The sequence below is a fragment of the Aspergillus heteromorphus genome (genome assembly GCF_003184545.1).
Source record: "Aspergillus heteromorphus CBS 117.55 chromosome Unknown BO70scaffold_5, whole genome shotgun sequence".
Classification (NCBI taxonomy): domain Eukaryota; kingdom Fungi; phylum Ascomycota; class Eurotiomycetes; order Eurotiales; family Aspergillaceae; genus Aspergillus; species Aspergillus heteromorphus.
Window position 1 is genome coordinate 888,446 of NW_020290410.1, and position 11,740 is coordinate 900,185.

At 53.2% G+C, this 11,740-nt stretch overlaps 5 protein-coding genes across 5 annotated transcripts; 1 reads left to right on the top strand and 4 right to left on the bottom strand.

The window, feature by feature from the left end:
- Nucleotides 1-442: 442 nt before the first annotated feature.
- On the bottom strand, nucleotides 443-2,076 carry BO70DRAFT_385578 (translation initiation/elongation factor MRX8). Its single transcript, XM_025545750.1, has 2 exons — nucleotides 1,455-2,076; nucleotides 443-1,330 (listed from the first exon to the last, which is right to left on the bottom strand). Exons 1-2 carry the CDS (start codon nucleotides 2,051-2,053, stop codon nucleotides 850-852), a joined length of 1,080 nt encoding a protein of 359 aa, XP_025401943.1. The 5' UTR covers nucleotides 2,054-2,076; the 3' UTR covers nucleotides 443-849.
- A 334-nt stretch (nucleotides 2,077-2,410) lies between these two features.
- Nucleotides 2,411-4,811, top strand: BO70DRAFT_369286 (60S ribosomal protein L7A; the record flags this gene model as incomplete). Its single annotated transcript, XM_025544673.1, has 5 exons — nucleotides 2,411-2,479; nucleotides 2,566-2,952; nucleotides 3,896-3,973; nucleotides 4,037-4,546; nucleotides 4,611-4,811. The coding sequence occupies 5 exons, from the start codon at nucleotides 2,411-2,413 to the stop codon at nucleotides 4,809-4,811; spliced, it is 1,245 nt and encodes a 414-aa protein (XP_025401944.1).
- Nucleotides 4,812-5,702: 891 nt separating this feature from the next.
- BO70DRAFT_180687 (uncharacterized protein) lies at nucleotides 5,703-6,263 on the bottom strand. The gene has a single exon (XM_025538435.1). It carries the CDS (start codon nucleotides 6,096-6,098, stop codon nucleotides 5,799-5,801), a length of 300 nt encoding a protein of 99 aa, XP_025401945.1. The 5' UTR covers nucleotides 6,099-6,263; the 3' UTR covers nucleotides 5,703-5,798.
- Nucleotides 6,264-6,428: 165 nt separating this feature from the next.
- Nucleotides 6,429-9,417, bottom strand: BO70DRAFT_286792 (putative spindle pole body component; the record flags this gene model as incomplete). Its single annotated transcript, XM_025539213.1, has 4 exons — nucleotides 6,429-6,467; nucleotides 6,561-8,961; nucleotides 9,053-9,261; nucleotides 9,358-9,417. 4 exons carry the CDS (start codon nucleotides 9,415-9,417, stop codon nucleotides 6,429-6,431), a joined length of 2,709 nt encoding a protein of 902 aa, XP_025401946.1.
- Nucleotides 9,418-10,545: 1,128 nt separating this feature from the next.
- Nucleotides 10,546-11,483, bottom strand: BO70DRAFT_359847 (uS17 family ribosomal protein). Its single transcript, XM_025542633.1, has 2 exons — nucleotides 11,150-11,483; nucleotides 10,546-11,108 (listed from the first exon to the last, which is right to left on the bottom strand). Exons 1-2 carry the CDS (start codon nucleotides 11,227-11,229, stop codon nucleotides 10,565-10,567), a joined length of 624 nt encoding a protein of 207 aa, XP_025401947.1. The 5' UTR covers nucleotides 11,230-11,483; the 3' UTR covers nucleotides 10,546-10,564.
- Nucleotides 11,484-11,740: the final 257 nt, after the last annotated feature.

The window sequence follows — 11,740 nt, forward strand, 5'->3', positions numbered from 1 at the left end:
AATTCCCTTTTTACGAGGACTTGCATAGCGTGATCAGCATCCTTTGACATGCATCATCATGACGGACAGGCGTTTTGGCATTCAAAACGGATTCAATCAACCTCTTGTCTAATTTCCGTTTCTCTCTCACCTCGATTCTCGATTCCCTCAAACGCTGTCGTTTGTCCGTTACGTTCGATATACGTCGTTCCACACATAACCCGTTTGCCGAAGTTAACTCACATCACATCCACACTTCCATGCATACAAGTCGACGTATCCGAATACCCCTTTCTCTATCTTATAATTGAATATCATAGACTCTGGTTTTTATCTGCAATACGATTATGACTTGATCTTAACTACGACGAGAGTCTACCTCGTGTAGATTGAGGTAAATATGGGTATATACATCGATAGTTTCACCAAGCATCTCTATCGACGGCCAGCGCGAGTTTCGTAGGTAGAATCGAGCGCTGAGCGGCATCTTTTTCTGCCCTAGTACAGCATATACGAAGAAGGGCACGTGGTTAAGTCCGTAGACAACCGTGCAGCTCATACGCTTGCTAAATCGAGAGCTTGTAGTATTTATCTCCAGACCATCAGACAATACGAGCACACAACCCCAAGCATAATGTCATCACGCTGGTAAGTGCGTAATATCCGGCACCGTCGCTCTTCTGATGCAAGCAGTAGAACGAGCCAGCATGCTCAAGTAAGATATGCTAATACCTGAGAGAGAAATAATCTTGCCGCGTGTGTAGGGCAGCAAATGCCACATTATGACGACATTACTCTGTGCTGCGATCTCACCCCTCTGGCTCATACATATTGTCCAAAGCAACAGTATCTCTGTTAGTCAGTATCAAGTCAAGAGAAATCCCACCTCGTCTCCCTCTTCGACTCAGCCTCAGCGCTAGGCACATCAGCATCAGCAGCAATAGACCCACCCTCCCCATCCGACTGACGATCCACCCTAACCTCCATCCTCCCATCATACCCGGCGGCCGCCAAAATGGCCCAGCGGATAGCGCTCATCCCCAAATGATCGCCATGGTTCCCGGATACACTCGAACTGCAGGTCAAGATCTCGCCCAGCGCAGGAGGACCCTCCGACCGACCAACCGGCTGGATGATCGCTTTCAGATCCCGCAGCGATTTCCGCACGCCAAGGATGTTCGCCTCCGTGACGCCGCTCATCACTTGGTTTCTGCGCTTCGCGAGGATCTTGTCTACCTTGGACACGATCACTTGGTGCGGGATGGCGTATTCGCGGAAGAGTTCGAGCATGTTTAGGTCTGAGCGTTTGATGCCGTGCAGGCCATCTATTAGGATGAAGGTGCGGCGGAGTCTGGATTGGTAAAGGGTTGGTTGGTTAGTTGGTTCTTTAACACATACCTCCCTCTCCGCAATGACTCGAGCAATATGGTATTATGATAGGACAGGATATGGAATGGAAGATGGATGCAACGTACTGTTTCCTTTTATTCAAATACTTCATAATCTCATCCCCCCACTCCGTGCGACTCCCCTTTCCGTACCCGGGCATATCCAAAAGCACGACTTTGGATTCCCCGCCCTTGGTGCCTCCGATCCCAAACGCGTTCATGGTTGTTGTCCGCCCCGGTTTCGATGACGTGTAGCATACCTCTGCGCCCATCAGGTTATTCAGTAGAGAGCTTTTGCCGACGTTCGACCGCCCCAAGAAGGCTACTTCGGGCGTTGTCGACGATATCGGCGTCGTGCGGAACTTGGCTAGCGTCCATAGTTTGATCGGGGAGTGGCGCGACGGGGTGAAGACTTTGTCGGCGTAGGCGAGTTGCGAGGCGGTTGGGGCTTGGGTGTCCCAGTAACTGTTGAGTTCGGTGGGGGAGAGGTCGGCGAGTGGGCGTTTGGTGGGGTGTGGTCGTGGTTGTTGCTGTTGTTGTTGTTGCTGCTGCTGTGGTTGTTGCGGTTGGGGATGCGGCGTGGAGGCGGTGGTTGTGGTGAGGGTGCGGTGGGTGGTGGAGGGGATGGGGGATGGGAGGGGTCGGAGGGTGAGGGGTGAAGTGAGGGTGAGGAGGCGGTGCTTCATGGTGGAATTGTGAGAGGATTGAGTCCTTGCGGCGTCCTATTGTACTTCGCGGATTCGTTGATGCTGTTGAACAGCTTCTCCAGAAATTATCTCGGGGATAAGAAAGTCTGCCGAGCGCGGCCCGACAAGGAGGAACCTTTGCCGAATCTCCGCCGCGGGCCGATAAGCAACGCAAGTGAGGGACAGCGTCAGATCGACTCCATCCACATCCACATCCACATTCAACCGGGGTCTAGACCGACGCAGATAGCTTGCAACTGCGCAGTCGCCCAGTCGCCTCTTTTTCGACACTCTCTTCCTCTCGAGACACATCTTGAACCATCAGCCAGGGTCTTCCGCCCCCCAGAATCCGTCATCATGATCAGCGCCGTCCTCGTCTTCAACAATAACGGACAGCCCCGTCTAACCAAGTTCTACACACAGATCGTGAGCTTCCCCCCTCCCCCCTCCTTCCCTCGCCTCCAAACCAGACAACGAACCCTTAACTAACTACTTACCCCACACACATGCAGGACACCCAAACAAAACAGTCCCTCATCGCGCAAATCTACAACCTCGTCGCCCAGCGTCCCCCAAGCGCCTGCAACTTCCTCCCCCTCCCTCCCCTCCTATCTCGCGGCGCGCGTTCCAGCGAAGCAAATGGCCCCTCAGACAGCCCTACGCAAATTACCTACCGTACCTATGCGACACTATCCTTCATCATGATATCCACATCGACGGAATCCCCACTCGCGCTCATCGATCTGATCCAGGTCTTCGTGGAGTCGCTGGACCGCATGTTCGAGAATGTCTGCGAGCTGGATCTTATCTTTGGGTACGAGACTATGCATGCGGTGTTGGGAGAGATGATTGTGGGCGGGGTGGTAGTTGAGACGAACATCGAAAAGATCATCGCCGGCGTGCGCAATCAAGAGGGTAATATGGGGAAGAAGAAGGCTATTCAGGCAGCTAGTGCGGGGATAGGGAGGGGTGGGCTGGCGGGTTTGGGGGCTGGAGGTGAGATCGTGAGGGGTAGATTCTTGGCTATGATTTGTTATGACTTGGGGTTTCTTTATGGCTGCTTGGCTGAGGATGGGGCGGGTTTGCTGGCAGTTGAGAGAGGGGATGTAGCTAAGCATGGGCATGGCGTTTTTTTTTGCGATTTGGTAGCATGGGGATGAGGATGTATGAGATGTGTGAGGTACATAGAACTAAGATGCTCTAACCAACTCCAGTGGGGCTTTCTGGTCAAAACAACCCATTACTCCGTGGAGCATAGCATACCCAACTATTCAGAAACCACCACTGATTATCGAGAGGGGAACCGTCACATGCCTTTTTACTCTCTACGGCGTGACCCAGATTCTTGCCTTACGCCTCAGGCCCCAAGGGAAAAAAAGGGCTAGCCCTACCCCGTGACCTGCACTTTCCGGGTCGCGGGCGAAAGGTTAGTCCGGCCGCGGCCCACACAGGCGACGGGGCCTTTTCTTTTCCACGCACGAAATTCAACGAAGTTCTTCCTTCTTTTCTCTGTCAATCCCGTCACCCAACGCCGATCTCAGTCGACAAAATGGTAAGCACATAGATTTGTTCAGTTGCGATCTCTTTATTGCAAGAGGGCTATCGACTACGCTTGCGACATGGCGTGAGAAATCTCGTCCGCTTTTATCTCGCACCGTCGAGAAGCGTTATTTCCGCTGGTCGCTCAAATCCTTCACGGGACGCGAGCGCCAGTGATGATTTGGCTGGAGTCACGAATTCAGTAACCGGGTGAAACTGGTTACTGGAGGAGTGTTCTCTCTTAGAGTTCAAGGAAGATGCAGCAGATGGACGCGATTGCTGATCTTCTTTTCTCAATGATAGCCTGCCCCTAAGTCCGGAAAGAAGACTGCTCCCCTCCCCTACCCCCAGGGTAAGGCTGGCGGTAAGAAGGCTGCCAAGGTATGTGCTAACCAGCTAAAACCCTCTCTCGATAAGATTGATGTCGCTAATCGTTTCCCCCAGAACCCTCTCATCGAGAAGCGTTCCCGCAACTTCGGCATTGGCCAGGACATCCAGCCCAAGCGCAACCTCGGTCGCTTCGTCAAGTGGCCCGAGTATGTCCGTCTGCAGCGCCAGAAGAAGATCTTGAACCTCCGTCTCAAGGTCCCCCCTTCCATCGCTCAGTTCCAGCAGACCCTGGACCGCAACACCGCCGCCCAGGCCTTCAAGCTCCTCAACAAGTACCGCCCCGAGACCAAGACCGAGAAGAAGGAGCGTCTCCTCGCCGAGGCCACCGCCGTCGCTGAGGGCAAGAAGAAGGAGGATGTCTCCAAGAAGCCCTACAACGTCAAGTACGGTCTCAACCACGTTGTCGGCCTCGTCGAGAACAAGAAGGCTTCCTTCGTCCTGATCGCCCACGACGTTGACCCCATTGAGCTGGTTGTCTTCCTTCCCGCTCTCTGCCGCAAGATGGGTGTCCCCTACGCCATCGTCAAGGGCAAGGCTCGTCTCGGTACCGTCGTCCACAAGAAGGTGAGCATCCATGCGTCCAACCACCCACTTACCAAAACGTCCATGCTAATTTAGCCCGTTCCAGACCGCTGCCGTCCTCGCTCTCACCGAGGTCCGCGCCGAGGACAAGTCTGAGTTCGCCAAGCTCCTGTCCGCCGTCAAGGAGGGATACACCGACAAGTACGAGGAGTCCCGCCGCCACTGGGGTGGTGGTATCATGGGCGCCAAGGCTGTCGCCCGCCAGGAGAAGAAGCGCAAGGCCGTTGAGGGTGCCATCCGTGTCTAAGCTAGCTTAGCTCTGACAGGATAACACTTTTAAAAAAGAAATTTTTTTTTACTTCAACGAATCCTAATGACTCCTTGCGTCTCTCACCCATCAAAAAAGTTCTTAGGGGCACACGGTGTTTTTATGGGAGCGACCTCGGAGATACCAAAGCAACTTGATGGCATTTCTAGCTTAGATGGGATGCTCATGTGGTTGTTAGTGGGTGTGAGAGGCCGCCTCTTCGCCAGACACTACAACTGCATCATCCTTGCCTAAATTTCAATCCATCTAGTCAATCTTGTGGATGGTTTCTTACCTACAACCCCAACCGTCACTATACTTTTTTGTCATTTTTCTCTTTCTATGTACACGTTGCAGATACCCCCCCATCCATGAATGCTATTTCGGACATCAACCTCCTGTCGTGTCGGCCTGGTCAAGGTCTTTACATGTAGAGACATCCTGTCTGGATGTCTTGGTGTTGATTGTCGTGATGATGAGCATTTCATGTGATGTCTGCTTCTGTACTGTAAGTCGTAGTTTGTAGTCCTGTGATCCTCGCGCCTATTATTCATAAGCTTCGACCATCATTTTCTCCTGCTCTGCTCTATGACAGCTGCTTGGCTCGCCGCTTGGTCTGCAAGGTAGTAACTATTGAAGTACTAGTAGTTGGTTGCATCCCACCAAGTCCTCCGTCCACCGCTTTACATATCTATATCTACTAACTAGCCAAAGCTTCACCATACATTGTCCATCTATCTACCCACCATAGCATTAAGTCTCTTCTCCTAAGGCCTACTTAACTTTTTTCATGAAACTACTTCCTTCTTTCATCTTTCCCTTTCTTTATTTCTCTCTCTTTCTTCTCCTCTTAATACTCTATGAGTCTGAAGTCCAAGAGTCTGTCTGACACTTGTACACGGAGTACAGTAGGTACGTAGATCTGTCTATCCACTCACACCACAGACCAAGTCACAACACCCGAAAACACATCTCGATACCAGAAAACTAAAATAAATCAAGAGTGAAATGGTACAAGAAAGGATCTATACAGTGCAATGAACTAGCACCACAGCAAGGATAAAGACAACGATAAGGATAAGGATAAGGTAAAGATAGAAAGGCAGGTGGTACAACAACAGCATGGTATGGTATGGTATGAAACAGCACACGGAAGAATAGGTAGTAGTAGGTAGGTAGGTAGTACCAGGAGGTAATGTAGGTAGGTCCCCAACCCCATACAACACAAAAGAAAAAGAAAAAGATAAGAAAGAAAATGCAACCGATGCCCCTCCCCTCCCGTTCCATTTCCCTTTTTCCCTTTGCTTTGCATCCCTTTCGACCTATTTGTCAAGGTCCGCAACCGAATTAGAAGAAGACAGAAAAAGAAAGATAGAAAAAAAAAAAAAAAACCGGAAGAGCCAGCCACCACACCACACACCACCCAAGAAAGACGAGAGGAAAGAAGAAATGAGATGAAACACTTCTTTTTGTTTGTGGAAACGAGTACAAATATAGGCAGGCAGAAAAGAAAAGAAAAGAATGGAAACACTTCAGACGAAGCTAGAATTGATGCGGAATTTGGAGGAGGGTGATGGATGATGGATGGAATCAATCGTGTTCATTCGTTTCAAGTCGTTAACGTTGGGTGGGGGGTCGTGTGAGTCCTTGTCTGGCCTGTGGGAGGGGGAGTGAGTTAGTGATTTGAAGGCTTGTTGAGGTGATGAAGACAAGGGACAAGAGGAAGGGAGGGGAGAGGGAGTTGCGTACCTTCATTTGCTCGATTCTTGCTTTCAGTTGGCTGGTGACTTCTGCGGCTCTCTTCCAGTTCTCTGCGGGCTCGGAGCTCCTTGTACCTTGGTCCTCGCCTGAGGCACTGCCCGACCCCAGGATTGATGACCGAGTTGGGCTTCCCAGGCCGGAGTAGCCAGTGCCGAAGGTAGGGCTGAGCTTCCGCCGGCCAAGTCCCTCTCGGCTACCCAGTCCCGGGGAGTCCAGGCCGTTGTTTTCTTTTTCTTCGCTTGGGCTGGCCGAGGCATAGCTGCGCGGCCGTGAGCTGTCGAGTCGTGCGCCCAACCCAAGACTAGCCCGGGACATCAGACCGTAGCTGCTTCCACTCGGGTCCTGGTACACAGATCCCGCATCCGACATAGGCAAGCCAAGCGTATCCGGCAAGGGGGGACTGGCAGCACTGGCACGGAGTGCCCTGGTTAACTCGCGCTTCAAGCGGTCAATCTCCCGCTGTTGCTTTTGGACCGTTTGCTCTGCCGCCTCTGCATCGCTGCGTGCGCGCACCAGTTGAGTCTCCTTGGCCTTGATGCTCAGAACATCCCTCGTATGATCCTCGATGAGCTGGGCATTCTGGTCCTGGAGTTCCATTACTTGTGAGTTCAGTTTGGTTCTATCGGACCTCAAGTCCTCGATCATCCGTAGGAATCGGTCCTTCTCAAGACGCAGCTCCTCCAATTCGGCCCGTTCGATGGCGGATATTCCGCTCAACTGAGGGGCTGCGGGAGCGGGAGCAGGCTCACTAGGAGCTGCGGGCTTTGCTATCGGACGCCCTGCAAGTCCTCGTCCAAGACCAAACTTGGGAGCTGCAGGTGGCGGTGGTTGGTCCTCCGACGGTGGCGACATGACTCGCCGTTGTGGGGATGCTATGCCTCCTATACCGCCAAGCTTCTTCTTGAGGCCGCCTGGGGCGGGTAGACCACCGGGCTTGGGGGGCCCACCGAGCTTTGACGGAATGGACCTTGTGGCAGGCCGGGGTGACGGGGCTGCTGCTGGTTCTTCGACAGGAGCCGGGGGTGCCAGCTTCTTGGCTCCCAGAGCGGGCTTCTTTCCGCCGATGACCTTCTTTCCAACAGCAGATGTGGGTTTCGGGGGGGCAATGATAGGCTTGGGTCTATCTTTCGCCTTGACCTCGGCCGTTTCGAAGTACTCCTTGATCTTCGTCTTCCTGATGTCGTCAAGCCCGTCAAGGTAGGGGTTCATCGCACGTTCTCCCATGATTTTCATCAAGGTTCCCAGAACTTCAGCTCCTCCGGCACGGTTGACCTCGCTAGAGTCGGTTAGAAGCTTGGTCGCCACCTCAGCTATCGACTTGACGTCCGGTTTGGCAGGGACATCCCTAGTGGTACGAAGGCAACGGATCAAGAACTTCAGCGTCTCTTGCTTGACCTGGGGGTTCTTATGCTTCAAAAATTCGAGGATTTCCTCCAGACATTCTGATAGGTTCGTTGAGGCGAAGACGGAATCCAGGGCCTGACCCAGGGCATCCGCAACACTCTGTTTCTTTTCCTTCAGGCGCTCCAACATCGGCGATAGGATGCTAGACCGATACTTCGCAAATCCACTGCGAAGACCCTTCGCCAGTAGATCAATACAATTGGCAGCAACTGTTACCACGGCGATGTTGGCGTCTTTCATGGATTTGGCCAGCATCCGGATAACATCATCGAACTGTCCGTCCTTGATGCGGGGAACGTTCAGTACCGTGTACAGAGCGTCCAGGGCCTCCTTTCTGTCCTTCCATTTCGACGAAGATAGCTGATCCACAAAGTCCTTGGGGATCTTGGCAGTGACATCAACGGGTTCGGCGAGATCGAAAGCATCGACTTCACCTTCTTCCTCTTCCTCGCCATACTCCTCGCCACCTTCAACTTCATCGTCGCCTCCTTCTGGGACGGCACTAGCCGCTGCCATTGCATCCTGCTGCGCCCTCGTAAATCTCTCCTGCTTGGGCGAGCCCTCCTGCTTCACACTTTCGAACAGCTTCTCCAAATCCTGCTGTTGGACGGGCTTGAGCTCGCCCCAGAAGAGAGGTTTAATAGCTTCCTTGAGCCACCGGTATAGCTCCACCGTGAGATTCTGGGCCTCCGCACGGACATTCTTGTCGGCATGACCAAAGACCTTCGGCAGGGCCTTCAACACCGGCTTGGGGTCAACAATCTTGCACCCGAAAGCATGATAGATGGCCCTCAACCCCGCCAGTCCCGCCGCAATAACCTTCGGGACTTTGTGTGACAGCGCGGGCAGCATTTCTTCGATGACCGGGTCGGCCTTATCCAACTCCACACATAACAAGAGGGCTTCGATCGCATTCGTTTTGGCGGCGGGTCTCGTAGACGGAAGGCCTTTCTCGCAGATAGGAAAGACGGTGTATCCCCGGGTTCTTCATTCCAAAACTTCATTAGCCCCCCTCCTTAAAAAACACCAAAACAACACCTCAAAGAATGCCCCAAACGAATTGACAAACAACCTACCTCGTACAGGCCTGGACACCACCATATTGCAAAAACGCGCAATAAGACCCCAGACCTTCCTGCTGAGCCGCAACATTGGAGTCCGCCACCGCCCCTTTCATCAAACCAGGGTCTTGTGTGAACGGCGCGAATACCGGGTCCGACTCGTCGGGGGATTTCTCAAATTGTTGTTTCGCATCTTCGTATCCTTCCTTGCGGACCTTCCAGTTCTACAAAAATTATGATCCCAAAAGCATCAGTCTCCAAAGTTGCATATCACCGATTGGGTTGGCGGAGGAGCGGAAGTAGACGGACGAACGACGAACCTTATGCGAGAACCGGTCGGGCAATGGCAGGGAAGAGAAATCCTCCTCTCCCTCGGCCATGATGATGATAGTGGTGGTTTAATATATGTAGGTAGGCACTATGAATGGCGAGAGGAGGCGATGGATTAGCGATCCGCGATCAATCGAATAACATGGGAAAGCATGCGCTGAATTCCAGCCCAACGGCGATCATTGAAATCCAGACAAGACACCCTCAAGATCCTCCGTCCCCACCAGCAGTCAAATAGCGAGGAATCAAACACACACCTTGATTCTGGCACCGATCGCAGATCTCATGCACCGGCGGAGAGTCGTGTGGGTGGGTGGGTGGGTGGGTAGGCTGGATTGAATGTTTGTTCAGGGTCGCACAATCAGTTAGATATGCAAACGCGGGAGTCGGAATCGGGATCGCCAGAAGGCCTGTTCTGGGGGGGGGGGGTGGATGGGGTTTGTAAAAGTCGCGGTCGCGGTCGCGGTCGCGGTCCGAGGTGGGGTGGCGAGGGATGATGAATGAAGTTCAATAATAAGAGAGAGAGAGAAAGGGAGGGAGGGGGAGAGGGGGGGAGAAGGAGAGAGAGAGGGATGAATGAGGGATGATGAATGAGGGATGAGGGATGAGGGATGAGGGAGAGTCGGTACTGTAAACAACGGCCAAAGTCGCTGGGGTGACTCGCGACCCAAAGACCGGCCTTGGCGGCGGAGGGATGCCCGGCTTTGCTGCCCGGACTGCTGTTACTCGGTTTGTCTGTCACCTGGAGTCTCAGGTACGAATCTGGTGGGGTAATAATATGTAATTAATTGGAGGCTGGATGACGCAAGCTTTTATTGGGTTTAGATATTTTCGCATAATAGTGTTGCATAGATCTTTTTCGCTGTCCTGCGGGAAAAGTGCAGGGGCTACCATCTATATATCACTTGGCGTAGTTTGGCCCCTTCTCAATGCCACCAACTGATGATCGTTTGCATGGACTTAAGGGTTATCCAGAAATACATGATTACATCCTCCAAAGCTACGGAGCACTGCTGCATATCCAACATGCCATGAATAGGTAGATAGTAATATACACAAGGTTACATACAACATGGAAAATAGAACAACAGCAGGAAACCGGGCGTCCATCCATCGATCACCCAACCAGACACAGCAACAACAAACCCCCCCAATCTAGACAAACCTTCCCCCTCTAGCCCCCCTCAAGTATATCATCTACTGAGTTCTCTCAAGCACCAACCTCCGAATGCGCCCAACATGCTCCTTCGGGGGAGCATCAACCTGGCCACTCTCGAGTCGTCTCGCCTCCCTGCGCTCAAACTTAGCCGCCCTCTTCGCCTCGCGCTCCGCATCCCTCTCAGCCCGGGACATGACAGGCGGTCTGGACTCAACGGGAGATCCGAAGGGAGCGATGATGCGGTCCACGACGTGACGCACGGTGCGGCTCTTGGGATACCCAGACGAGAACTCAATCACGTCGCCTTCGCGCAGCGAGTCCCGCGGATCCGACACCAGGAAGGTCGTCTCCTTGGGGTAGTACTTCTGGATGTACGAGTCCCAGACGCTGTGGCGGTGGCTGACGCGGACGGTGCGGTTCATTCGGCCCACGGTGGTCACCGTGCCGATCTTGGATGTGTAGGGGTATTTGCGGAGGGAGGGCGGCAGGGCTCCCGAGAGGGGGCGTTGTGATTGTTCGGATTCTTCTTTTTCTTCTTGTTGTTGTTGTTGTTGTTGGCGGGGGTTGTGGTGGTGATGTTGGCTCGTTGGGCGTGCTGGGTGATGGCGGAGTGGTATAGAGACGGAGCGGCTGTGCGGGTGGTCGTGCGGATCATGGAGGATCGCAGGGGCTGCAGGGCCCGGAGGAGAGTGCTGGGACGCATGACGGTGATGGGTATGGGTGACGCCGAGGTTCAATGCCTGGTGAGCTGGTGCAGATGCTCAGTTGGGTTGAGCTGAGTCGAACGGGGATTGGGAGACGTCGCGTTGCGGTGGTATCGGAGACCACGGGGGGGTCGAATTGCTGAGCTCAAGGGACGGTGGATACGGAGAAAGACTATCCGCTCTGCGAGATAGCTCTTTGGAAGCGAATGACCCTGGATATCACGGAAGGAGGAGCGTGCAAGGCGACTTTAGCAACCGGAGCAGCATCGCGGCGGCGGAGGAGTTGGCCGAGAATTTCTAAAATCTCGGGCCTGTTTGCACTGTTTGCAACGGCTTTCCGCGCCGCGATTCCGCTTAAGATGGGCGAAGACCGACCAGTCTGTTGATGGATAAAACATGCATTTGGATAAATTCTGAACATTAGACACAAAATAACTGTAGAGTCCTTCTTAACGCCTCGAACCCCCGAAAAAAGCCGACCTTCGAACACCATGGAGAGTTGAAGTAGAG